At 37.2% G+C, this 26,645-nt stretch overlaps 1 protein-coding gene across 1 annotated transcript in view; it reads right to left on the bottom strand.

Annotated features, from left to right (window-relative positions):
- Positions 1-26,645, bottom strand: part of CDKAL1 (CDKAL1 threonylcarbamoyladenosine tRNA methylthiotransferase) — a 648,803-nt gene that overhangs the window by 419,272 nt on the left and 202,886 nt on the right. Inside the window, exon 8 of the mRNA XM_022586761.2 lies at positions 17,362-17,482. Within this exon, the coding sequence (XP_022442469.2) occupies positions 17,362-17,482 (121 nt within the window). The remainder of the gene's footprint in view (positions 1-17,361; positions 17,483-26,645) is intronic.

Raw genomic sequence — 26,645 nt, 5'->3', positions numbered from 1 at the left:
CTGCTGCTACTTTATAATTAGTTTTAAAATAGGGTGGTATGATTTTTCCAATTTTGTGCTTTTTCAAAACTGTTTTAGATAACTATAGTTCCTTTGTCTTTCCATTATAAAATGAAAATTCAGAATTAGCTTGTCCATACCTACAAAAAATATCCAAGTGGAATTTGCACTAAAATTACTTTAAATCTACAGATGAACCTGGGGGGAATTTATACCTTTACTATGTTGAGGCTTCCAATTCATAAACTTCATATATCTATTTTTTAGGTCCTCTCTGATTCCTTCTGTTTTATAGTCTTCAAAATACAGATCCTATACATGATTTGTTAGATTTACGCCTAAGAAACTATACCTAATTAATTTTTCTTAGAGCTACTGTGTAAAATGTTTTTTAAAATTTCAGTTTCCAATTGTACATTGCTAGTATATATGGAAATAGGATTGCTTTTTGGTGGGCTTACACTGTATCCTTGCTAAACTCACGAGTTCTAGGTGTTTTATGGTAGATTCCATAGGACTTTCTATGTAAATAATCATGTCATCTGTGGATAGGTATGGTTTTATTTCTTCTTTTATTTTCATACTGTAATAGGGAAGAAGTTTTTGTATTCTATTACAAGTTAATCACTAAAGAAATGTTGCCTGTAAGCTTAAATTATACATAACGGCCCATCTCTGGGAACCCTGCCTCCCAGGTAATGAGCATTAAGCTAAAATACCTTTGTTTAGCTCACAAGAAACATCCTGACCAGGCCCACCTGTGAATGACTGCAGGGAGGCAGAAATGAACATATCCCCTCAGAGGCTGACCCGAACCAGGAAATGTTTGACTTCACTCCCTCCCCTTTTAGTATAAAAGAAGCCTGCATTCTAACTCAGGCAAGATGGTTCTTTGGGGCACAAGCCAACCATCTTCTCGGTCTGCCTGTTTTCCGAATAAAGTCTCTACTCCTTCCCCAACAACTCGTCTCTTGATTTACTGGCCTGTCATGCGGTGAGCAGTATGAGCTTGAACTCGGTAACAATACAACTGAGCCCTGACACATCTAATACTGACCCCCTTTGGGAAGAACTCAGATAGTTACTAGGCTTAGATGTCATGCCTAAAAACAGGGCTGACTCTCAAGGGTCAGTTGGAGTGGCCACATTGGTGTTAATGATACTCAACCTACTAGTTCCACTAGTCTCTTTCCTTTGCCCTTAGAACCTGTGTTGTCACGGCCCTAGCTTGTCTCACATACAAGCTCACCCAAGCAGTGACCAGTTTGACATTCAAGCTGTATATGCTTTACATGAGAAAAATACAGCAATATGAGAGCTCCATTACACACTTATTGCTGGTTCTTTTAAAAGACTAAGACAATTTTCTGTAACTTATTCAGCATAAAGCAAACTGAGCAACCACCCTTAGTAAAAACTTAAGTCTATGCAACCTAAGGAAATGTGGGGTAAAAAAACTGGCATCAAAATGAAGTCAATCAACGATGACACGTCTTAGAAGTAAGCTTTCAGAAGGGTATTAGGAGGTCTGATGAAGTGAATAAACCAGCCTTTCTAAACCAGTGTGCCGAGATAATTAAGTACTACAAAAAATAACCTAAACGATCATTTTCTCCAATCTCCTAAGAATGGTACACGGCTGTTTACCAATCTAGATGCCCAGGAGAAAAGAGAATTCATTAACCACAGTGAATGCCTAGAACATTCGGGTTGTAAGTTTAGGTTTAATTCTCTCAGAAAGCACAAACTGAGAAAGGCTGGAATACATGGTCAAGACTCAGCAAACAGCAAGAGACCCTTTGAATGAAAACATACCATTATTGAGTCATAAAATATTTTTTGAGAGCTTCCGTATGCTAGTGACTATTAGGTGTTAGGGATACAAACACATAAACCTACAGGAATAAATGTAAGGTAAAGATTAGAACCCGAAACATTGATGGGAAAGGCAAACAATGAGTGAACAGAAGAGGAACACAAGAAGATGTAAAGTCTGGCGTTCTTGTGAAGGTTCTCACACATCAGAAGAGAATCTTAAGTCTCAATAGCCTCTTTAACCCATGTAACCCAATTCACTTAGTAGAAAGAGTCACTGTTTTCCATTGTTTATTTGCCAAACTAATGGCCAAAGCAATACCATTTTCTGGTGTTTTGATCTATATTTAGTTCAACGCAAGTTAAAATAATATATCATTTTTATGACATCCTGCAGACCACAAATGCTTCTAACCCTCCCACCAAGCTGTAAAACCCTAAAGGTGAAGGTCTACCACCTGTCAGAGGGGTCTCTTTCTGTTTGTCACGAACCAAATTCTCCAAAAGTGAGTGCAATCGGCAGGCCACCTGACTTCAGGCTATTGGGTCCCGTGGGCCTCAGTTGCATCATGTATGAAAAAAAGATTTTAAATATCTGAAATTCTTTCTAGCTCTAACAGTCTCTGAAAATATAAATCTGCCAAAAGGATTTTTAACTATCCAAGAATAGATTCGTATTAAGAAGGTGTGTGGGCAGTTGGTATTTGGCCATGGGGCTACAAATAATAAAGAAACTTATTAAATAGTTTGCAAAGCCTATCCCTAATTAAAAGCGTTTTTTTTTTTTTCCCATCCCTTATAAAAAAAGGCCTCAGACCATTCTCATTAGTTGGCAAACGATCTTCGGCAGTATAACCCATTACTAAATAGCTTAAATCAAACTGCTGCTCACTTTGCAAACTATCGTGTTGCTATACAAACCATCCAAACGTTTGGCAAGGAAACGTTACAAAGGACAAATCCATATGTCTACCATAGACATATTTAAGTTTGACTAGTTCTTTCTCATCTAGTATTTCAAAACAAGGAGGCTTTTAGTAAAACATAATTATATAAAAGCCAAAGATGTGGGTTCTAGTCTGGCTGGCTAGCTGGCTGGCTTGCTTTCTTTCGTTTATCCACTCAAAAAAAATGTCTGAATGGTTCAGTAATTTGATAACCCAAAACGCCTATGTTGTTTTAGAAAGAATTAATAATAGTGATAATGGTAACCATCTCTTATATAGTAATTATATTTACCAGATGCTTTTCTAAGCTATATATAGATATATTTAATCTCCACAACAAGCCTAGGAAACACATTATTTTTATTATTATTCCCACTTCAGAGATGAGGAAATTGACACACATAGAAACCTGCCCAGAGTTACACAGTAAGCGCTGGAGCCAGAATTTAGACCCAAGAAATCTGGCTCCAGAATTATACTCCTAACACTAGGCCAAATGGCCTCTCACATTCAATAAACGAGGCTGCACATTTTAGCTATATCTATACTAAAATGGTAGCTCTGGGCACATTATTTTATCTCTTCAACCTCAGTTTCTATAAAACAGGAATAATAAGGAAGACTCTATAGTGAAGTAAAATACGTACCCTCTTGTTAGCATTGTAAATGACAATGCTTTGGAAAGCAATTTGAGTTTATATTCCAAGACCCATAAAAAGGTTCTTAACCTTGACATAATTCCACTTCTGTAAATTCATTCTAATGAAATATATTTGAAAAACTATGCCTTTTAATATGTAAGAGTACAAATTAGACATGTCAAAGTTAATTGCAGTTAAGACCATCAGAACAGAAAGAAAATAAAAAGACAAAGGTAAATTATGAAGTATGGTGTTCTAAAAAGAACGGATAATCTAGTCTAGATCGTAAGAGCTACTTTCTGGCTGTTGTCACTATATCTCAATTCAGGAAAAAGGTTCTGCCATGGTCCACTCTCCAAAAAAAACAAAACAAAAACAAAAAAACAAACAGAAAAACACACCCGTAATTCCGTATCAGATGTAGAGAAGAAAATAGCATATTGGTGATACCCGAAGACCAAACTACTCTAGTAATCAACGTATCCTGATGGTAATGGCACCTCATGAAAAGACAGGATACATAGAGGATGGGAGAATGGGAAGGGAACAAAGCAATAATTTAAAGAAGATAAAAAGACTGCAAGACAAGAGAAATCAGAAAATATAGACATGACAGGATCAATTAATTAAAGCTGTCTAGGAACCATTAAGATGTAAGCATAAAAGATAAAGAAAAGAAACTAAAAAAATTAGGCAAGTCACACTGATGCTGCTTCAAATGAGCATTTGTTAAGTGTATCAGGAAAATACATATAAGCCCTAATCAAATTTGGATTCTTTATTAGGATATGCAAAAATAAGATAAATTAAAAATTAAAAAAAGAAGAAACTGAAATATCTGTACTATTCTTAATTCCATCATTCACCTTTGAAAATCTATCACAGAATTTAAAGTTAATGGAGTATTAAATTATGTCAATTATATTCCAAATAGAAATTTTCGACACAAAGCCACAATAAAATTAAGAACTGTGAAAAACAAAATATGTAAGTGCAAGTCAACTCACACAGAAAACTTGCATTTTGCCAACTGCCATGTAGAAACCATTGAGCATCACTAAATATCACTAAGACTGGCTTTCAGCACCAGCAGAACCTCACCCCCACTCTCTCCTCATGGGCACTGGACAGAGATCTTTCTAAAAATTTTCAGGAATTCCCTGGCAGCCAGTGGTTAGGACTTGGTGCTTTCACTGCTGAGGGCCCGGGTACAATCCCTGTTTGGGGAACTAAGATCCCACAAGTGTGGCTAAAAAAAACAAATTTTTTTTCAAAATTCTGTTTGCTTTTATTGTTATTGCTTTGTTTCTTACTTTGCATAAAATTGAGAAGGTAGGAAAATGAAAAAATAAACCTAATAGGAGAAATAAGAATGAGAAAGAAGTTGGAGTAAGCAAACTGGGGTCTTAACAAGTCCATCCTCTGGACGTGAAATCAGGTGTTTAACAGAGTAGGCAGAGACTCAACATTCAAGGGATCAGGGGTTGCCTGAATTCCAGAGTGAGAGCAGCATGTGACGGTGGATGATGGAATTCCCAACGGTAATCAATTTACCAAAGAGGCCCCCCAACCTGACTTGTTACTTGTTGTACAAGCCCATTTTCAGCCATCATATATCGTAGGAGTCCTGTTTTATTCATTCTCTGTATTTGTGGTCATTTCTAGGTACATAGCTCTAAGTCTCACACGTATGTTTTTTAAAACCTGATGATTATATTCCATGATGATCAAAACAGCATTATTTACCAGTTAACGAAACTATGCTAGTAATAAAAAACTTATGGGGGCAGTGATAAAACAGGTAAACCTTGTTTCTTTTATTGCACTTAGTAGAGTATCTGATACATACAGATATCTGTAAATGTTGAATAAATGAGTGAATGACTAAAGAATAAACAAACAAATATGTGAACAAACCAATGAATAAAGTAGACAACCACCAATCTTGACTGGGGATATCTTCCAGTCAGAGGGCTACTGGTCCTAAATAAATAAATCCATTGTACATACCTTGTTCTCTCATAAATTTATAGATGTGGGGCGGGGGAGACAGAGAAACAGAGATGGGGAAAAGGAAGTGAGGGAGGAGGAGAACAGACTAAAAATCTCATTTCAGACAGTTTATGTTTTCCTCAAGAGCAGTAATGGAAAAATAAAAGGTACTTTACAAGGTAGAAAGATCTTCCTAAATCCGTATTATCTCTCACCATTAATATTTATTTTAAGGACAACCTAAAAAGAACCACAGAAATACACATTACAAATCACAGAGCTATATACATTGTTTAAAAATAGAAAACCAGGATTTTAAAAGATGACCTTGCCTTAAACCCAGTTTCTTTAGTGGATTTACAGAAAAATACACATTCCTCAGGGACTACTTCATCAGATAAAGTAAATGAGGTCTTAACTACATGCACTGCTGCCTTTTTAAAAAGCCAAACAAAACATTCTGCTTTGTCAGGGTTGGCAAAAATAAAACAACTGGTGCTACCATGCTGAGATGTAGCAAAATAAAAGCGAAGTAGTTTCACAAATAAATATGAGATATATATTATTTTTGTATTGAAAAAACCGACAGGCTTTTATCCACAATCACATGTGTGTCCAATTATACTTAAAGTTGGACAACACAAGTATTGGGTTTTTTTTTCCCCCTTCCTGATATGGCTGGAAAACAAGTTTTCTTGAAGCAACAGGAAAATTGACAGATGGCAGCTCTTTGGAAACATCCATTCATTCACTCCTATTGTGCCCTTCCAAGTCCATCCTAACTCAAGTACTGACTCCAAGTGCACCCTAACTCAAGAAAACAAAACAAACAAAAAAGACAACCAGACAGGAGGGTACACTTATCAACTATCTGTAAATCTATATGACTGTAAATCTATATCCTTTAAACATCGTAATAGGAAATTCAGATTCCATCCCACTGGATAAACTTAATGCATCTTAAGAGGCATTTGACACAGTACAATATAAGAAAAGAGCAGAAATTCTCCCAACCCACCTACACTTGACGGCCCATGTTTTCCTTTCTCTTTGTAAAATTCTGGGGCCCACAGCATCTTTTTCGGGTTTAGTTGGCTAACCTCTAGATTAGTATCAAACTTTAGCTCTAACTGGCTTTCCTTTCAACTAACTAAACAACCACAGTTTCAACACAAGGATAGAAAACTGGGCTAGAAGCCAATGAACCTGTGGTTTACTGGAAAAAGAACTGGTTAGATGATGTGGTTTAAGTTACGACTCTGCCACTTACTGCTCTGTGGTCTTAAGCCCACTGCAATCTAATTAGGCCCGAGGTCTGCCTTCTGCATAGTTGTGATAGTAATAAACTAGACAGTAATTGTACTGAACACATATTATGTGCCAGACATTGTGTTAATTATTTTAAATGGATGATCTCTTTAAATTCTCACAACACCATAATTATCCCCATTTTATAGATGAGAAAATTGAGATCTACAGAGGGGTTGAATAACTTATACAATATCACACAGCAAATGATAAAATGATAAGGCCAAGTTTGAACCCAGGCAATCTCAAGCTATCTCTTTCTACCCTTTCTCCTACCATTCTCTAATTCGAAACACCCCCCCCCCCCGCCCCACGCTCCACTCATCATTCTCTGTGTAAGACACTGCCTTTCACAATTCGATACAAAGAGGGGCACCTGCTTAGATTGCCTTTGAACCCACCAATGAGATACACTTTGAGAGACAGCCTCAGTATCTACTTTCTAGGGAAGCTCCTTTAACTCACCCAAACAATCCATCATGCTCATAAATAACTTTGTTCGCTCCTATACTACTGTACTTACAATGATATAATTTAATTGTTTTCTGCTTGTTTTACTCTCTCTCCTGCTGGATTCTCAAGGGCAGACACCAAACGAAGGTACCTGTCAATCCTCTGTCCTTGACAAATATTCAGCCATGTTTGTTGAATAAATGAATGTCCAGAAACAGGGCTCTTTAGTTTTCTTAAATAACAAACATAAAAGACTTTTACATATGAAATAAAATAATAATCTTTCTAAACTATAAAAGCATCTGTAAGTATTTATAACTAATGTACATCCTCACCATACAATCTATGAACTAACCTGAAAAAAGTGTGAACCATTCTACTCGATTAACTTTAAGGCTTCTTTAATGATATGCCAAAATTTGAGTACCTTTAAATTTTGATTTTTATCCAAACTCAGTTATTCTACCTTCCTCAAACTAAATAATTTTGTTTATCAGAAAAATGGTAAGCAAGATGCACTTTTTATTTACAGCAATGGTATATTCTGTAACATACTAGAACTTGAAATGGCTCTTAAAAAGCAGCCTTTTCTTTATATATAATTACTAGAAAAGTTATATATTCATTTCAAAGTTTATGTAAAATAATGGTTACATAAAGAAGAATTTACAAAATTTAAGACTAAATCCCCACGCTAATGCTGTCTAAAATTTCTAACTGGGCCACTTACTTAAAGGCATTTATTAAACCTGCATTTCAAAGTTCTGCAACTTAATGATAATTACTTCACAGGTATGAGCCAATAGTGCCATCCACTGTTCTTATGAATGATCTTGCCCAAATACAGTTTTTAAAATGCACTAAAAATAGGATTACTTTAAAATTTTATTTGCACAATGTTTAAGTGAAAACAGGTATTTGGGGATTTCACTGAAGATATCAAAACAGCTGCAAATTTCAGGACAACTAGCTTTGGGATAAAAGTAAAAATGTAACAAGTTCAAAATTGACATAAATACTTCAATTTCACACATTTAATTGTTTGAGATAAGTTTCACGTCATTCATGGTCCAAATTAACATTTTTCTCTACAAAACAATCATCTATAGCCAGAGAGAAGTAATTGGAATTATACTCCAGCTCAGCCAGAAAATTTTTTCTGCATTTAAGTAACCCTGCTGTTACTGAAATACTAAAATACTTAAGTGAATACTGTGAACAAGACGGGTTCTAAAAGCTACAGGAGAGACTAAGATTAACTTTTCTTCGTTTATTTGTCAAACATTCACTCAAAACTGAACAAATGAAAGAGGAGATTGAGGAGCTGGTGATGAATCGAATAAACTCCTAACTTTAAATTCTAGTACCATCACCTTTCCGGCCTAAATAGTACAAACGATGCAGAGGAAGGAAAGGGAGAGGGGGTCTTGGAGAATGCTGGTAGAGAACAGGATATAGCAAGATCACAATTGTAAGGAAAACACTTATTAAAATGCCCATAATGTGTCAGGCTACATATACAGTAGGTAGTACATGTTACGAAAGAGATCAGCTCTTAGCAGTTACCCAGTTTATTTGAGTCATGCAGATAGAAAATAACAATGTCTAAGACTCCAAACCCAGAGCACAGAGGTCTCTCCAATGTACCATAAACTCTAATGTCTTCTCAGGAATAGGCTGGCACCACATTCCAGGCTCATTACTAAGAGATAAGCTTCCTGGCCTCCGTAAGCTTACAGAAGATCAAGAATAATAACAGCAGTTATTTACACATTTTACGGATGTGCCAAAAGAACAGTTATAAACTCTAGATTCAAGTTTCACATGGGCCATGTTAGGACTTCTATAATTTACTTTTGAAAGAACTGAATGTCAAGGGTGTAACATAAAATGTGTGAGTTATTTTAAGCTACAATTTGCTAGTATTTAATTAGAATGGCTACCTTCCAGAGCTTGCTGGTATGTTTTAGCTGTCTTTTATCCTTGGTCAACAGCAGAGGCTTTGCAAATTAGCATAATAAGTGACAGAAATAAGTTTTCATTTGTGAAAGTAGTGGTTAACTACTAGACACAAGTGGTTACCTAATAGCATAAAAGATAGTAGAAATGGGATCTCACTGGTGGAATCAGTGACATTCAAGATGAGTTGACTGGTTAAAATATTTGCCAGAAGAGGGTAAAGAATTTTGCAACACCGTAGCTGAGACGAGTGTTTCTCAAACTATCTATAGAGACAGATCAGGATTTTTATTTCCAACCTCTTATAAACCAGTATTTTTGTAAAATACATTGAAAAGGAATTATAAGACATTGCAGCAACGTTAAGTCATCTTAAAAGTTTCTAAGATGCTTACTCTCAATTTCTATACTTGTCACAGACCAGTCACCAATAGTTAATAACCTGGCACTGGTCCACGGATCACACTTTGGGTGGCACTGGCTTGGACCATTAAGGATATTATTCTGTCTTGGTCCCTCCTTTACCCTCACTCTAGATATTGGGTAGAGGATTCTGGTTGCTTGAGGCTGACAATACTGTCTCATCTGGTTCAAGTGAAACTTTCGTGCAAGGTTCGATTTAATCACCCCAAAGAAGAAAGAGGACTTCACCAAGCTTATAAGAACAGGTGGACGGTGCCAGCTTGCTTAATGAACTCTTATTGCAGATTCTGGACTGGGACTTGCTTTCATTATAACCTGACAACTGGGTTGTAGAGAAGCAACTAATCCTCATTGGTAGGTACTACTGTCTATCAAAAAAACTTCTAAGAGTATACATGACAAAACTGACTTACATTAATTTACAGTCATCAGTGCCCAATATGTAAAAAAGTGATATTGACCAATAATTTTTAAATAAATGAGTGACTATTAAGTCTGCTGAATTCTTTTTGGAAAATGTTTTATCTTGAGATACTGCCTCTTGGAAAAAGGTGTCAGGACCTAATAGATGTCTCTGAGGACGGCACCGAGGCTGAGGGAGCTTTTCTCAAGAGAGCAGATTCAGAATAGTGCCACAGTTATTACAATCAGGACATGTAAACAGAACAGTACAGCATAACTAGGAAAAAAAAAGAACACTTATTTGTTGACACCATGCTAAGATATAAGAAGTTAATGAATCATTAACTTCTTATATCATTGAATATACTAAACACGTAGTCATTTCAAAGGAATTATAAAATAAAATATCCCAAATTTTATTCTCCAAAAATGTTAAAAAAGATTCACCCTAATACAAGTGTGATACTGCATATATTCAACCTTCTAACAGGATCTTTTCGGAACCTTAATTCAAGCTTTATAAGAACACTTCTAATTATGGGTTGGCCAAAAAATTCGTTCGGGTTTTTCCATAAGATGTTACCAAAAACCCGAATGAACTTTTTGACCAACCCAATGAATTTTTTACCACCAAATTTTTTTAATAGAATGTTATTTTCTGAAAGCTGTAATTTAAAGAGTAACATTAAAAGATAGCATTTGAGGCTTATATTTTCCACACGTGTACTGACAATGGCAGTAGTCGTGTTTGATGACAAAGGTCAAGGAGAAGACGTTTTTACTTTGTTGCTGCCACATCTCATAGAGGGGCAGTAAGAGGATACCTGAGTATCTCACACCGCTTATATTCAGAGGTCTCAGGAGTCACTGCTGTGTACTCTCACCCCTAGAAGAGTGTCATGCTGGCACCTAAAAGCATTCATTCCCCAGAACGTGGAACAGAACAAGACCCAAATCCTCCCCATACAGGAGCTGCAATTAACTCTGTGTTTACAGCTGGATTTTTTGGATTATTTCAGTCAATGTTAGTTACCTGTTGACTTGGGAAATGTTTCTTTGTATATGTCATAATATCTAATACCATACCTGGTAATGTGGTAAGCACATAATAATTATATTTTCAAATGCATTGTGATTATATCTAGTTAATAATTATTTCATGTTTTAATCATTAGAACCAGAAAGATAGCAAAATGTTATTAGTAATGATCCTACTTCACTTCTATGAGAGAAATTTGCATTCTTTCTCTTTCATTCATTCATTCACCTATGTATCTAGCCCTGGAATAGGGACTGATAAATTCCGGACATTACAGAAAAAAAGTTGAAATATCTTAGTTTGTTTTCCAAAAGCTAAGATGTCACAGGGGGAAAAGTAACAGATACTTTAAAAAAATGTAATAAATACAAATATGTAATCTCAAAGAAAATTAGATTCCCCTTAAAGGTTCCCATATACCATCATTTTATGTCTGGCAGATGGCAAACAACAAGAAAGATGATAAATTTTAAAAGTGAAAGTATCAGTAAAACATTACAGGGTCAGATGGTATTTTCTAAGATGTGTTTAGCCCTAGGGAGGATTACCCCTTCACACTAGGGATAATCTGATAGCAGTATCTAAAAAATGATATACCTTATATCAGAACTGCTGAGTAGCACCCAACCCTTGGCTTTGGAAGAATGAAAATCGCCAAGGGATTGTCAAGATGATGACTTTGATAGTGACAGAGACAGCAAAATGAAGCAGAGATTTTCTTTATGGCCCATTTTCTGATTTTTAACTTTTTGTCCCCTATATTTCCTTCTGTCTCCACACTCCATTCTTACTACTAGAAAAAAAATAAGGCAATCACACAAATGGGGTCCCCTGACAAAACCTGAGCTTTTCAACCTCAGCTCACTTCTTCCTTTTATGCACATGTTGACTCCCTATTATACTGACCATGGCACCTGGTTGATAGTTTTCTACATAAATATCCACAGATTTCCTACTCTGTTGTGCATCAGGACCATTACCTCACTCCACGAATTTCATGAAAAAAAAGGGAACACTCTGGCATGACTCTTCAAATTTCATATATTTACCCCAGAAACAAGATTATTTCTGGCCAAATTTTTAATTAGAATCTCAGATTAGACAGAGCTTCCAGTTTATAGAAAATCTGTAGTGTAGAATATCAGCTGAACACCACCACCAAAGGGAGGAAATCGGGGAAGAAGAAAACTGACAAACCTTGGAAGGAGGGGGGATTCTGATCGAGAACTAGCTGTATCTCAAGTCAATGGAATCAAAAAGAGACCACAGTATATTAACCAAAACATAAAGGGACAGGACACTGAACCCTCCACCCTCCATTTTGCCTGACAGCACGTAGGAACTGAGCACCTTTCTCTGAATTAAATCAGTGAAGACCTTTAAGAAAAATGAACTGATAAGTTCTACACTTAAACTTACTTTACTCTTTACTCCTTTACTCTTATGTCTGAGGAAGCATGAAGGTGTCTTTCTCTCCAACACTTACCTTTCTAACTACGTTCACAACTGTTCCTGTTTAAACAGTTTCTCCTGTCAATATATTTCTAATCCTTACCCCTCTGCCTCTAAACAAGCTCAGATAGAAATACCCTTGTATTCTAAAGACCACATCCCTCACTTTATAGCAGAACTCCTCCAAAGAGCAGTCCTCCTGTAGCAAAGCCCATTAATTTCTAACGTGGTTTGCAAATTTCCGGCTCTTTCGAAAATGATTCACCTAACCTGGCATTACTTCTCCTCAAAGGATCAAAAGTAATTGATAGTTAGACACTTCTTTTCATAAAACCTTCGCCACTGACTAGTTTTATTTCATAGATAATTCCTCTCTCTCCTCTTATTTCCTATATACGGGCACAGACCATTCACCTTCACTGACCTCAACTCTCACTCCTCCAACTAAGGCTTCTTTTTAGCCTTGTATTTCTATCTCCAACCACTCTTTGGAACTTCCAAATCCATGGTTACAAATAAATCCATTGGAGAATGCCAAAGCCCATCTTCTTAACCATTACACAGTACTGCCACCCTTGCTTTTCCTTCCCAAAACTACCACCCAGGCTCTCATTCCTTCCTGGCTCGGTTGCTATAGGAACCATAAGCAAGAAATGTGGGTGGCCTATAGATGCTGAAATTTCATTTCAAATGTCACTATAATGCAAAGATTATTCTGTTTCCACACCTGATATGATCCCTTGCTCCTGTGAACCCACAAAAGTGTCTGACGGGCACAAGGGATAAGCCTCAGTCTCAGTCACCTACTAGCTGCATGACAATGTAAAGTCACCTAACCGCTCTGTAACTTGGTTTCCTCATCTACTGAAAAATCTCACAAGGCTGTTGTGAGGACGAAATACAGGAAAAAATACACATTTCACAGAATTCTGTCTGGCCCACATTAAGCACTCAATATACATTAGCAATGATTAACTTCATTCTCTCCTGCATTTCAGTCATGTCCATATAGCTCTCATCATCCTACTAGACAAACATGTGCCTATTCATGTCTACAGGGAGTCCTTACCCCGTAAGGGACAGTCTAGAAATAAGAGTGATATTGCACAAGGGGCAGCTAACCTCAGAAGGCTCACCTCAAAAAAAAAGAATGTTGTAAATTGAGACAAGGAACCGAGTAGACCAAATTTATATATGCAATACAGCAAACATGAGAAGGATGAATAACTGAACATGAAATTGAGAGTATGGAAAGAAAAAATAAATGTTATTTAAGAACTAAAGGTATTCTTGGGCTTCCCTGGTGGCGCAGTGGTTGAGGGTCCGCCTGCCGATGCGGGGGACACGGGTTCGTGCCCCGGTCCGGGGGGATCCCACATGCCGCGGAGAGGCTGGGCCCGCGGGCCGTGGCCGCTGGGCCTGAGCGTCCGGAGCCTGTGCTCCGCGGCGGGAGAGGCCACGACAGTGAGAGGCCCACGTACCGCACAAAAAAAAGAACTAAAGGTACTCTTATTATACACAATGTGATCAAACAAGTAGTTGTCTCAGCTCATCCACAATCTAGCATGATATGAAATTTTCAACTTCTTCCTTGGCTAAAGCAACTAATATACTCCTTTTACATTTTAAGTTAGAAACGTAACAAAGCATAACAACTCTGTAGAGTTTAATAGTAACTTTGCTAAATTACCAATACATGTAATAAAACCCCATGCAAATGGGGTCCTTTCCCTAACTGATGAATAGAAAATTTATATGAAACTTATATATCCATATTTAATTTCAAAGCCATAAAACTTTGAAAAGTCTAAGATTTTGATGGAGATGATAATTTTCGCCTGAAAGAAATAATTATCCGTAGAACTCTTTTAAAACATTTAAATGTAAATGAAAAAAAGCAATGAGCTCTACTGGAGGTAAAAAAAATAAAATTCAAGGTAAAGATGTTAAGAGTGATACTGTCGACAAACACTCATGGAGAGACTTTCATCTGAGAACAAGTGATAAGGCTCCAACTGATTCAGGAAAATGATTAGTAGTCAGAGAAGTTCAGAAACTCTTATCTCAACGAGTGACAGTACAGATTAATTCTCTTAACAGCAAAAGAATGTTTGCTAATTTATTTACTAAGAGGCAATTCTATACTGTAATATGAGAGATGTGAGAGGATGAGAAAGTGAAAGGAAATACCCAGTGAGCTTTAAAAAAGTCTATAGCCTCATTATAAGAAACACTAAATCCAAGAGAAGAAAAATTCAAATTATAAATATATGAAAAAATTTTAACTTAATGCTATTTAAAATGGCTACCTAAGGGAAATTTTGAAAAATATACGGCAAAATAAATTAGTAGTGGCTTGAAAATACAACATTAATTCAACATTTATTGAGTACTCACTTTGTACTGGACCCTGAAGTCAGAGATAATAACAGTGATAACTGAAATACTTTCTGAACTCACGAAGCTCATAACTAAGTAGAAAATAGAAATTATGCATCCTGAGAAGTGCCATAATCAAGGTAAATAGGGAATGTTGTAGATGCACAACGGAAAGATGGAGGTATTTAGCCTGGTCAGGAGGGGAGGAACAGGCAGCCACCCAAAGAAAGGGGCACACAAGTGCATACAGCAGGATTACCCACAAGTAAGTGGAGAAATGGTAAAACACACCAGGGGATCCTTACAGCACACAGACAGGCCTGGAGTCAAGAGACAGAAGGACCTTGAGGCTGAGAATGTCAAGTAGTTCAGTGAGACTGAATACTGGAATGTGAGGTGGGGAGTGACAAAATGGAGAAGTACGGAGACTAAAAATGTAAACTATCTTTGAAAACAAACAGTTAAAATCGACACTCAGCAGGTCACAAGTAGCTACAAAGTCACCTTGATCCTAAGATAACAGATTCTAATACAAAAGGGTTTGACAGGCCCTAAAATAATAACATACTTAAAGGAATGTGCCAGTCAAAAAGGAGCTGAACAGTCCTGCATTTTTTTTTTTAAAAATGAGACTATCAGAAACATTTAGACTTTGCCCCTCTAAAGACATTGTTTAGGAGAAAGTACACTTAGCCAAACTCCAAGTATTACTGAGCAAGTAGCAAGGCAATTTGTACTGCAACAAGAAATTAACATGATCCCATTCAACTTTCTAATTATAGAACTCAATTATTCATTCATAAGTGAACATTTACTAAATCCCTACTGTGTACATACTTCTGTGTACTAAAGATACAATGATAAAAAAGAAAGTCAATTTCCTACTTTCATGGAGCTTATTACATGCCAGTGAGGGGAGACAATTACAACATAAATGGACATATGTCTATTTCAATACTGAGAAATGTTACAAAGGAAAATAAGGTAAATATGGAGGAAAGGAAATGTAGGGATGCTGAAATTTTAATAGGAATTTGAATTCAGGAGTCAAAAACAACAGCAGCAGCAATGCAGGATGTGAAGGAAGGAGAAGAGTGACTGAGACAGAGGCAACAGCAAACAGCCTTACACCTATAACTTGGCTCATGCTCCAGAGAATATATCAGATTCTCCAATCAATGTGACAGCTACGCTTCTGACTGTTAAATTCTGACTTAGTCGCTAGTAGTCTCTGAGCTTGATGAGTCCAGGTTTATGAATCTTCCACACTGGAGGCCAGACATTGGTCCTGGACAAGTTCACGAAGTCAACTGAAAGTCCCCAAGGGCTTTTAGGGAAAAGCTAAATGTCTTCTTCAACAGTCCCCGGTCTTTGGCAGCAGTGTGGAGGATGAACCAGAGGTGGATGATAAGGCAAGAGAAAAGACAACCAGTGACAACACAGGTGCAACAGTGCAGGAGGAAAGGACGGCACTGGCTTGGAGAGAGGTAGAAAGATGCTGGAGCAGGAAAGATAAGTTCACCTGTTCTCAGTGGGAAAGAGCATGAAGAAAGCAAAGGGCAGAAGGAGCACAATTTTTAAAAAGAGAGAAGGAAGATTAAAATTTTAAAGGAGCAGAAGGCTTAAATCTGCGGGAAATGTGAGGCAGCTGCGTGAATGGAGGGACTTTCATGAGGTTTGAATTTAAATTTATTACCAGACTATGATAATATAGATTAAAGTGGGAAATAAGTAACTTTCTCAAATGGAGTCGCTATTTAAAAGAACCAAATTCAGCAAACGCAAATAAAACAAAGTATGACTGATTATACCAGGAGTTATAATCACGCAGAACTTCAGACCAACATGGCAATTAAAGAGTACTTGATATTCAGTCACGATGTTTATCTTCAGTTTAAGGCTCATAAAAGTAACATTTAAAAATATTCATTTCAGATAGTTAATAATCAAAATATGGTTAGGATCTTGGGCAATATTTACTATAATGCTATTGAAAAAAATAGTCAAAGATGATGGGTGTATTAACCATTTCACAGAATGAAATACTCTTCTTGGGCTTCCCTGGTGGCGCAGTGGTTGGGAGTCCGCCTGCTGATGTGGGGGACGTGGGTTCGTGCCCTGGTCCGGGAAGATCCCACATGCCGCAGAGCGGCTGGGCCCGTGAGCCATGGCCGCTGAGCCCGCGCGTCCGGAGCCTGTGCTCCGCAACAGGAGAGGCCACACGAGTGGCCCGCGTACCGTAAAAAAAAAAAGAAGAAATACTCTTCTTAAAAAGATTTTAACCAAGGGCAGAGCTGGAAAACAAAATCCACATTTATTACCGAAAAGAAGTTAGAGTAATGTTAATCAAAGAAAAAAACACTTGCTGCATATATAAGTGCAACTGCATACAGGAAACATCTTAGAGGGAACGATATTCATGTCTGATTTTTTTAAAAATTCATTTTTGATTTTTCTTTCCCAAGGAAATGTTCAACTACTTTTCTATGTCACATAGCCAGGAAAAATCATGGAGTATATTGAATATTTTATGAGTTAGAGAAAAGCTTACCCAGTGTTGATGGAAATGATTTCTATCAGTGGATTCTTCCTAATCTTTGGCAAATCCAGTCGTGCTCCCCCCAACCGTTTTCCATTATCCTTTTTCTGACCCAGCAGTCTCACAGAGTGACCTTCAAATAAAGCATAGAAAACACATTAGCATGAGTCATACAACTTCACTTTAATTTACTGCTTTCAACAAATGTGTTAATATTTGCATTTAACTTTTTCTTTTATGAAAACAAATAAAAACAACCCAGAGAAGATACGATCACTGAACCTAAGAAATACTACCAAAGGGAAAGGCAGTGGTGTTCAAGTCCTACAGTCAAAAGTGCTTTGCTTAGAATATCTGCACATTAATACTGCACAGATGAGAGAAATAGAAATATCCTCAGAGTGTCATTCCACAGGTACGAATGGCCCCTAACACAGACCAGATATGTAAATATATGAAGCAGGAAGGGTTCACTTGGGCACTGGCCCTGCAGGCCAGGTGCAAAAGCAGATCATCTGCTCAAAGCAAACTGTAAATCAAAGAAGTAAAGAATTAAAAAGCTGAGATAAAATGACACTCTAGGGGGGCTTCCCTGGTGGCGCAGTGGTTGAGAGTCCGCCTGCCGATGCAGGGGACATGGGTTTGTGCCCTGGTCTGGGAAGATCCCACATGCCGCGGAGCGGCTGGCCCCGTGGGCCGTGGCCGCTGAGCCTGCGTGTCCAGAGCCTGTGCGCCGCAACAGAAGACGCCACAACAGTGAGAGGCCCGCGTATAGCAAAAAAAAAAGACACTCTAGGGTTGGATTTTTAAGAACAAACAAAAGCTTTTAAACTTATTTTTTTTAAAACATTACAAAAGAATCAGAACACTTCTAAGGCCCATTAAAATGTTGAATTAGTTGTAGTTACAGAAAAGTTGGAAGAATACAAGAATTCCCATCTCCTTGATATTCACCAAATATTATTTTCCATATTTATCATTTTCTCTATATACATAATTTTTTTATAACTTTACTGAAGTACATCCTGTAAAACTCACCCATTGTAAGTACACAATTCAATGATTTTAAATAAACTTATACAGTTGTACAATCACCACAACCCATTTTTAGAACATTTCCATCACCCCCAAAACTCTCTCAAGCTTATTTATTGTCTATCCATGCTCCCATACCAAATATATTACATTTTGCTAATCTATCAACCAGCTGATGAACATCTGGACTGTTCCCAATTAACACCTTTTATAATAATGCTTCTATGAATATCTGAATACAGATCTTCATGCAGACATATGTGTTCACCTCTCTTAGATAGATTCCTAGGAAAAGAATTGTGGGTTACGTCATAAATTTATATTCACTTTTGTAAGAAATAACTTTTCCGAAGAAGTGCTACCATTTTATATCCCACCAGCAATGTATGAGGGTTTGAGTTTCTCCATATCACCAAGACCTCACTCATATTGTAACTTCTGACAACAGCTATTCTAGTGGGCATGCAGTGGTATATTATTGTGCTTTGAATGAATAATATGCATTCCATAATGACTAACGATATTGAGCACCTTTTCGTGTGATTAGCCAATTGTATTCCCATTTGGTAAAATGCTGTCATGGTTAATTTTTACGCGTCAACTTGCCTGGGCCACAGGGTGCCCAGACATTTAGCCAAACATTATTCTGGGTGCGTCTGTGAGGGTGTTTCTGGATGAGACTGACATTTGAATCAGTAGACTGAGTAAAGCACACTGCTCTCCCTAACACTGGTGGGCATTATCCAATTAATCAAAGACCTGAATAGAACAAAAAGGCTGAGTAAGAGGGAACTAACTCCTCCTGTCTGACTACTGAGCTGAGTAACTGGTCTTTTCCAGCCTTCAGACTCAAGACTGAAATATCAGCTCTTCTTGGGTCTCGCACCTGCCCAGTTGCCAGCTGTAACTTACACCATCAACTCTCCTGATTCTCAGACCTTTGGACCTGGACTGGAACTACACATCAGCTCTCTACAGTCTTCACCTTGCCGACTACAGACATTGGGAATTTTCAGCCTCCTTAATGGTGGGAGCCAATACCTTATAATACATCTCATGATACACACACACACACACACACACACACACACACACCCCTATTGGTTCTCTTTCTCTGGAGAACCCTCACTAATATAAATGTCTATTCCAGTATTTTGTCAATATTTTAGTTATAGAATTTGTCTTATTATTGAATTATAAGAATTCTTTACATATTCTGGTAATATGACCTTTATGAGATATATAATTTTTAAATATTTTCTCTCAGTCTGTGGCTTATAGTTTCACTTTCATAATGGCATCTTTTGAAAATGAAAGTTTTTTTTAATATAATGAAGTTCAACTTATCTATATTTTATTTTACAGCTCATGCTTTGGGTGTCATATCTAAGAACTCTCTGCCTAGCCCAAGAGCACAAAGATTTCTCCTACATTTTCTTCCACAACTTTTATCGTTTTCACTCTTATAATTAGGTCTAGGATACACTGTGTTACTTTTTGTGTATAATAAAGGTCTAAGTTTATTTTTGCACATGGATATTCAATCATCCCAGAATCATTTCTTTTCCTTCTTCCTCCTTTGTGCCACTGCCATCACACATATTAACATATATAGTTGTATAAACCCTAAAATATAGTGCTACAATTGTTGTTTTATACAGTTGTATGTTTTTTAAAGAAAAATGTGAAAAAAATATATTTATAAAGTACTATATATTTACCCACATAATTACCACTTCTAGCACTCTTCATTTCCTCCTGGGGATTTCCATTTGGTACCACTTTCTGCCTGAAAAATTGTCTTCAGTATTTCTTGTAAATCAAGTCTGCCAGCAAAAAATTTTTTATTTGGAAATGTCTTTATTTTGCTTCATTTGTGAAGGATACTTTTGCTGGATATATCAACAGAATTCTTAGTTGACAGTTTTGTTCCTTGAGCACTGAATATATCACTCCACTGTCTTTGACCTCTAGTGCTTCTGGTGAGAAGTCAACTATTAATCTTGTTGTTCTCCGGTACACAGTATGTCATTTCTCTCTTATGCCGTCAAGATTTTCCCTCTCTTTCTACAATGACTACGATGTGTATAGGTATGGATATCTGGGACTTCTCTACATGGAATTCATTTAGCTTTTTGGATCCGAAAGTAATGGTTTTCATAAAATTTGCGAAGTTTTCATCCAGTACAGTTTAAAACTACTGTTGTTGCTGTTGCTGTTTTTCACTGTATCCTTTTCTTTTGTGATTCCCATGACACATTTTTTGGTGTGCCAGATGTTGTCCCAATGGTCTCTGAGGCCCTTTTCATTTTTCCTCTTTTCTTCTATCCAAGTCAGATCATTTCCCTTGGTCTATCCACAGATTTTTTTCTTCGGCCATCTCAAATCTGCAGTTGAGCCCCTCTAATGAATGTTTTCATTTCAGCTACTGTACTTTTCAACTGCAGATTTCCTATTGGTTCTCTTTTATAATTCCTATCATTTTGTGATTCTGTACTCAAGTCACCGTCATCATCCTTATCTTAAATGCTTTTCACATCGTTTCACTTAGTTCTTTCAAGTCTTTGCTAAATCCAACACTTCTGGCCGCTCAACGACAGTCGATACTGACTGCTTTTTTCCCGCTTGAACGTGGTTATACTTGGTTTCTTTGTATGTATCATAATATTTTGTTAAATACTAGAAATTTTAGCTGATATATTGTAGCAACTCTCAATTCATATTAAGCACCCAAAGTGTAGTCTATGAAGTTTATGTCTCCACAATGAATGGTCATTAATCTCCTTTCTTAGCTCTTTTGGCTTTCTTCCCTCCAAAGCGTCACTTCCCAGCAGTCAATTCTGTATCTGCATAGCAAAGCTAAGTCAAGGACTGGTCACGTATATGCTCAAACACCTTAAACCAGTAAGATTCCTAACGATGTGCTGATTGATCTGTGTACGAGACGAGAGAATTCAAACTTAGGGCCATTTTCAAGCCTGCCCCACCTTTTACTTTCTCCTGGGCTTTCTTGGGTCCTCTCCCACCTTCTCACGATGTGCATACAAGCTCCAGCCAACAGATAAGTGTAGGCAGCTTGGGCCCACTCTGGTCCCTGTTGTGCATGTGCACAACGTCCAATCAATTTACAGTTTGCGAAGACTTATCAAGCATCCTCTCTCTGTCTCACCTCCCAGAAGTCTCTACTAAATCCATGGCTAGTCTGTCTGTCTACCACTTCTGCCAAACAGACCTACAACTTCAGGTGTGTAGAGCCAGAGACACCCCATCCCCTACCCCCCCCGCCCCCCGTCACGTGCCATAAACATCTTCACTTTCCCAAACAGTCCTCCAAGTCAACTGAGCCTTCTTGGGAGCAGCAGTGAAGCTGCTGGTTTTTACAGCCTGACCTGCCCTGGTTGAACAACCTTGCCCACAGAGCTGAGGAAGGAAAATGGCAGTAGCACCAGGCACAAACACCACAGACTCACACTGTTCTTACCCAAAGCTCAGTTGTTTGCACAAATAAACACTTCTCAGTTTGCTGACTGCTTTTACTCAATTTCCAGAATGCAAGAATGGCTTGTTTTTGACCATTTGTCCAGCTTTGTTGTTGCTTGTGGGGAGATTTGTTGACCTTCTCACGCAGTCGTGCCACAAGCTAATCAAAGCCCACTTTTTAAAAGCAATTATTTAAAATAACTTCAAATACGTAATTAGTACAGATATAAGATTCTAAGCAATTATATGTATGTTTCATCACCCCTCATTTCAGAAAGATATACTGCTTAAACATCTCCTGTACAGACAGCTTTTCAGGACCAGAAGTAATAAAACCATCAGTCATGGCCTTTTTTGTACTAATCGCTTTAATAAGAAACATTAAGTACTTCATTCATTCTGAAAATTCTTGCTCTGATGGAGAAACACAGTTAGACTCAAGCATTTGGCATACCAGATTTCACAGATTTTCAAGATAAGTTGAACTCTTCAATCACAAGTCCAGTTAATGAAGAGGTGAGCAAGATTGGCATGATAACATAATAGTTCTCTGAGAGATGCCAAAAGTTCAATAATGACTACGCAAAGGCATGCTATTTTCATACTAGCCTGAGACAAATTTCATTATATCCTGCTGAGACTTCAGCAATATGAGCCTGTACTAATAACATTTGATAAATTATTCATCTCCAACTACCTACATGCAAATAAAGGAACATATCCTGCCTGATGATATAATGAGTTATTTTCCAATCCAATGATTCATTAAAGAGTGGCAGACCTAGCAACAGTCTGTTTTTTTTTTAATTGAAAAATATACCACACTAAAAACAAAGTAGGAAATAACATAAAAGTCCCTCATTATATCTGGTCAAAGATGAAAGAAAGGAAATTCAACCACATAATGATTATTTTTTAAAAAAACAGACTAGCAGAACAGAACTTTTATACTTGTCATACCATCTTTTTAAAAAATCCTTTTGCAAACAGAATTGCTATTTCAAAGTAACTCCTTAAATCTATAGACCACAGAATAAAAACATACACTACAAATCATTACCCATTATATGTGCAGTTATCAATATTATTACCCTCTAAAACAAACTGAAATTTGACAGAATAAATAATAAAACTGAAGGAGATATCTTAAAGAAGGTGTATCTGTGGGACGAAAAGGAAAGGAAACAAGGACTCAGGAACAGGGAAACATGCTGAAGGAATAAAAATGTGAAAGGTAAAAAGGAAACTTTGTAGCAAATTTATACTGAAAATGAACATGCTATACTTATGAAGGGACCAAGCCGTAAGCACCACCATTAGACACTCGCACACTGCTTCTCTATACAATCCCTTCTGATTAGTCACTGATGCCTAGCACTGTGAAAGAAAAAGAACACTGCTCAATGAGTACCAATTTATTTTGTGACTACTGCGGATTTCATCACCCTTTGTGGCTAGACTGAAGAGAAGGAGAGGAAGAAAAGAAATCAGGACAACCGAGTCTGAAAGAAAAGGAGAGTGAAAATATTGGTTTTTACATCATTTCAATCACACGTAATAAGAAATTAAAGGAGGAAGTATTAATAGGAACAGATGGGAACAATGATGCTCAGTGTGACCAGATAAACTGATAATAACATGAGACCACTGAGGAGACAGGGATAAAGATGTAAGTTATTAAAATAGAAATATGCGATTTTAATCCAAGGATGAAAAACGAAGATTGCCTTATATGTAGAATGGGACATACTCAAATGTTCTATTTCCAAGATTTTATCTTTCCCATTTTCAATGTAAATTCACATTTCATCTCCTCTAAATAATGGTCAAATATGTCTCAGTGGGCTTATTAACCATCTTTAATAAACATCTCTCTAAGTTGTTACTTATGAGTGTCACATAAAATTCAGTCCTGTTAAACCAAATTTAATTTTAAGCCTGAGGCTTTCAGCAGTTATTTATAAATCAGCTACAAAACCCTGATTCTGTGCTCGTTTTTACATTTGATCTAATCCAGTAAAGAATGTTACTAAACTATTTTTTAGCTAAAATTATTATTTATTACAAAGTATTGAACCAAAAGCTAGTTTGTTTTATATAATTCACTATTATATGCACACCTGTGAATTCGTAACACTGAAAAGCCTATACGAAAAAAGGCATATTTTGTACAATAATGGCTATACTCGTTGAATCAATATTCAGTGTGGTTTATGGATCTTCATGAGCAAATAATCTTTCCCAAATCCCACAGTGCTAACTGCACTGAACATTATTAGAGCTGAGGAAAAACATCCCACCCATACATACTAGAAAGCCCTGTCTGTCAACATGTCAAGAAGCCAATTATAACGGTCATTTAAAAGCACAAAAGTACCCACCCCTGTAATATAAGCATATATGTAAACACATATGCGCGCGCGCGCGCACACACACACACACACACACACACACTGATAGAAACAGGACTACCTACAAAATACATATTTATTAATTAAATTATGTTTCTACATACAAACCAATCGTTCCCCCTCTGGTTCTCAAAGCTAAAGTCATTTGTACAAGTTAGCCTTAGAATATCATTACACATTATAGAAGCACCAATAATCTGGCAACTTGGACTCCAATTGTTTATTTCTTTTTCCTTTAATTTCTTTTTCTTCTAAAGCCTCTATAAACAGCCAGACTTTCCTTCAATACTTCATTCTTCTCACCTAATTTTAAAGGCCATTCACTGTTTCCTTAATATGTTACCACCCACCTCCACTACCACCAGAGAGGCCTCATGCCAAGTTGCTTTCATCTCTTACTAACTGCTCTCACTTCACACAAATTCAGTCCTATTAACAGACATTCTGAAGACCTATCTGAACCCTAAGCTCTGGGTCGTCCTGCTGGAAAGCTTCCTAATAAAAGCAAACCCAACCCAATGCTGGGGCAGAGGGTAAGAGAAGACTGGTAGATATACAAACAAAAACAAAACAATGAGTAAATGCACTACAGACATCAATTCTCACTTAAGAGAGCCCCATCAATTTGAATATTGTTTAAGAATATTAGAAAGGAAAGCTCAGTTTACTGTTTTTCTACAAAATGCTTGGAGCTGTTACTCAGCATGGCCTCCAAAGGCTTTTTAACTACTTAATTACACAGAAAAACAAAAATTTAGCCAAAGTTTGTCTCTGCTCCGTTCAATGTCATTCCTCATATTTAAGCTCCTCCCAAGAAAGCAAGCATTCTCTAATAGTCACACTTAAGTAACTCTCTTGAAATATTTTCATTTTAAAAGAAGAAAGCAAAGTGAAGCAAAGATGTTGGGTTAAGTGAAAGAAGCAGCTACTCTGGGTTGGAAAATTTTACCCGAAATGCTAGAATTGACTCAAAACACAAGATCATTACAATTCAAGCGCCAATTTTAGCTACTAAGATTTCAGCAATTACGAGGAATTTAAATGTTAACTAGAACAATGACACCTAGAAAAAGACATTAAAATAAGAGAAGAATGGTAAGAATCAACTGTCCAAAAAGACAGAATTCAAAGCGTGAATCAAAGTATAAGCAAAGAGAGCCTCTACTAAGGTCCTGATGTTACCAGCATGCATTTCCAGAGTTTTGGGTTGGAGAGGAAACTAAGATAAGGACAGAACACAAAGTTTAAATCCCCTCAAAGTCTGAGGGTTATTTAATATCAAAACCCTTCTTGCACAAAAAAGTATCTACACTATAATTATAATGACGTGAAATTTATGTATGATCCAGAACTGTGGACGATGTAAAGATGAAAACATGTTGGAATGGAAAATTCTAAGGCAACTTTTTCTTCCATTCGTACAGCACTGTTGGTACAACTAATGACAACTATTTTCAAGTCATCATACCGGACAAAGAATACATAAAATAAATAATCCACATAAGCAAGATGTCTTCTTATAGTAATGGAAATACCTTCTGGAGGCAAACTACCAGAAGCATTTAATTTTATGATTTAATTACATCTTTTGCAAGCAGATATACCTTTTATGACAGTGGGAGGAGATTTATATGGTGCCAACTTACTTTTCACAATCTAAATCAAGTGTACATCAAAATATTCACAAGTCAAAGCACTCGCACATCAGTTAACTCCACCTCAGTACTGACCCTTAAAAGAACTCAGGTGGTTGGCTGTCTTGCTACAGTAGGCTCCCCTGAATTCTATATATTTCTTTTCTTTTTCTCCCCACACTCTATTTATTTTTATTTTTTAAATTTGTGTTGAAGTATAGTTGCTTTACAATGCTGCGTTAGTTTTTACCATACAGCGAAGTGAATCAGCTATATGTATACATATATCCCCTTTTTTGGATTTCCTTCCCGTTTAGGTCACCACACAGCTCCTGAATTCTAAATTTCAGTAGCTCCAAGGCTTTAATGTTTTGGGGTGGTTTTTTTGTTTGTTTTGTTTTGTTTGCGGTACTAGAGCCTCTCACTGCTGTGGCCTCTCCCGTTGCGGAGCACAGGCTCCGGACGCACAGGCTCAGTGGCCGTGGCTCACGGGCCCAGCCACTCCGCGGCATGTGGGATCTTCCCGGACCGCGGCACGAACCCGTGTCCCCTGTATCGGCAGGCGGACTCTCAACCACTGCGCCACCAGGGGAGCCCTGGGGTGTTTTATTTAACATCTTTATTGGAGTATAATTGCTTTACAATGGTGTGTTAGTTTCTGCTATATAACAAAGTGAATCAGCCATACGTATACATATATCCCCATATCCCCTCCCTCTTGCACCTCCCTCCCGCC

The sequence above is a fragment of the Delphinapterus leucas genome, chromosome 10, assembly GCF_059928025.1.
Source record: "Delphinapterus leucas isolate spDelLeu-1000000601 "Yukka" chromosome 10, BTC_Dleu_Yukka2, whole genome shotgun sequence".
Taxonomy (NCBI): Eukaryota; Metazoa; Chordata; class Mammalia; order Artiodactyla; family Monodontidae; genus Delphinapterus; species Delphinapterus leucas.
Note: the sequence above shows the minus strand (reverse complement) of the source record. Positions and strands in the feature narration are given on the sequence as shown.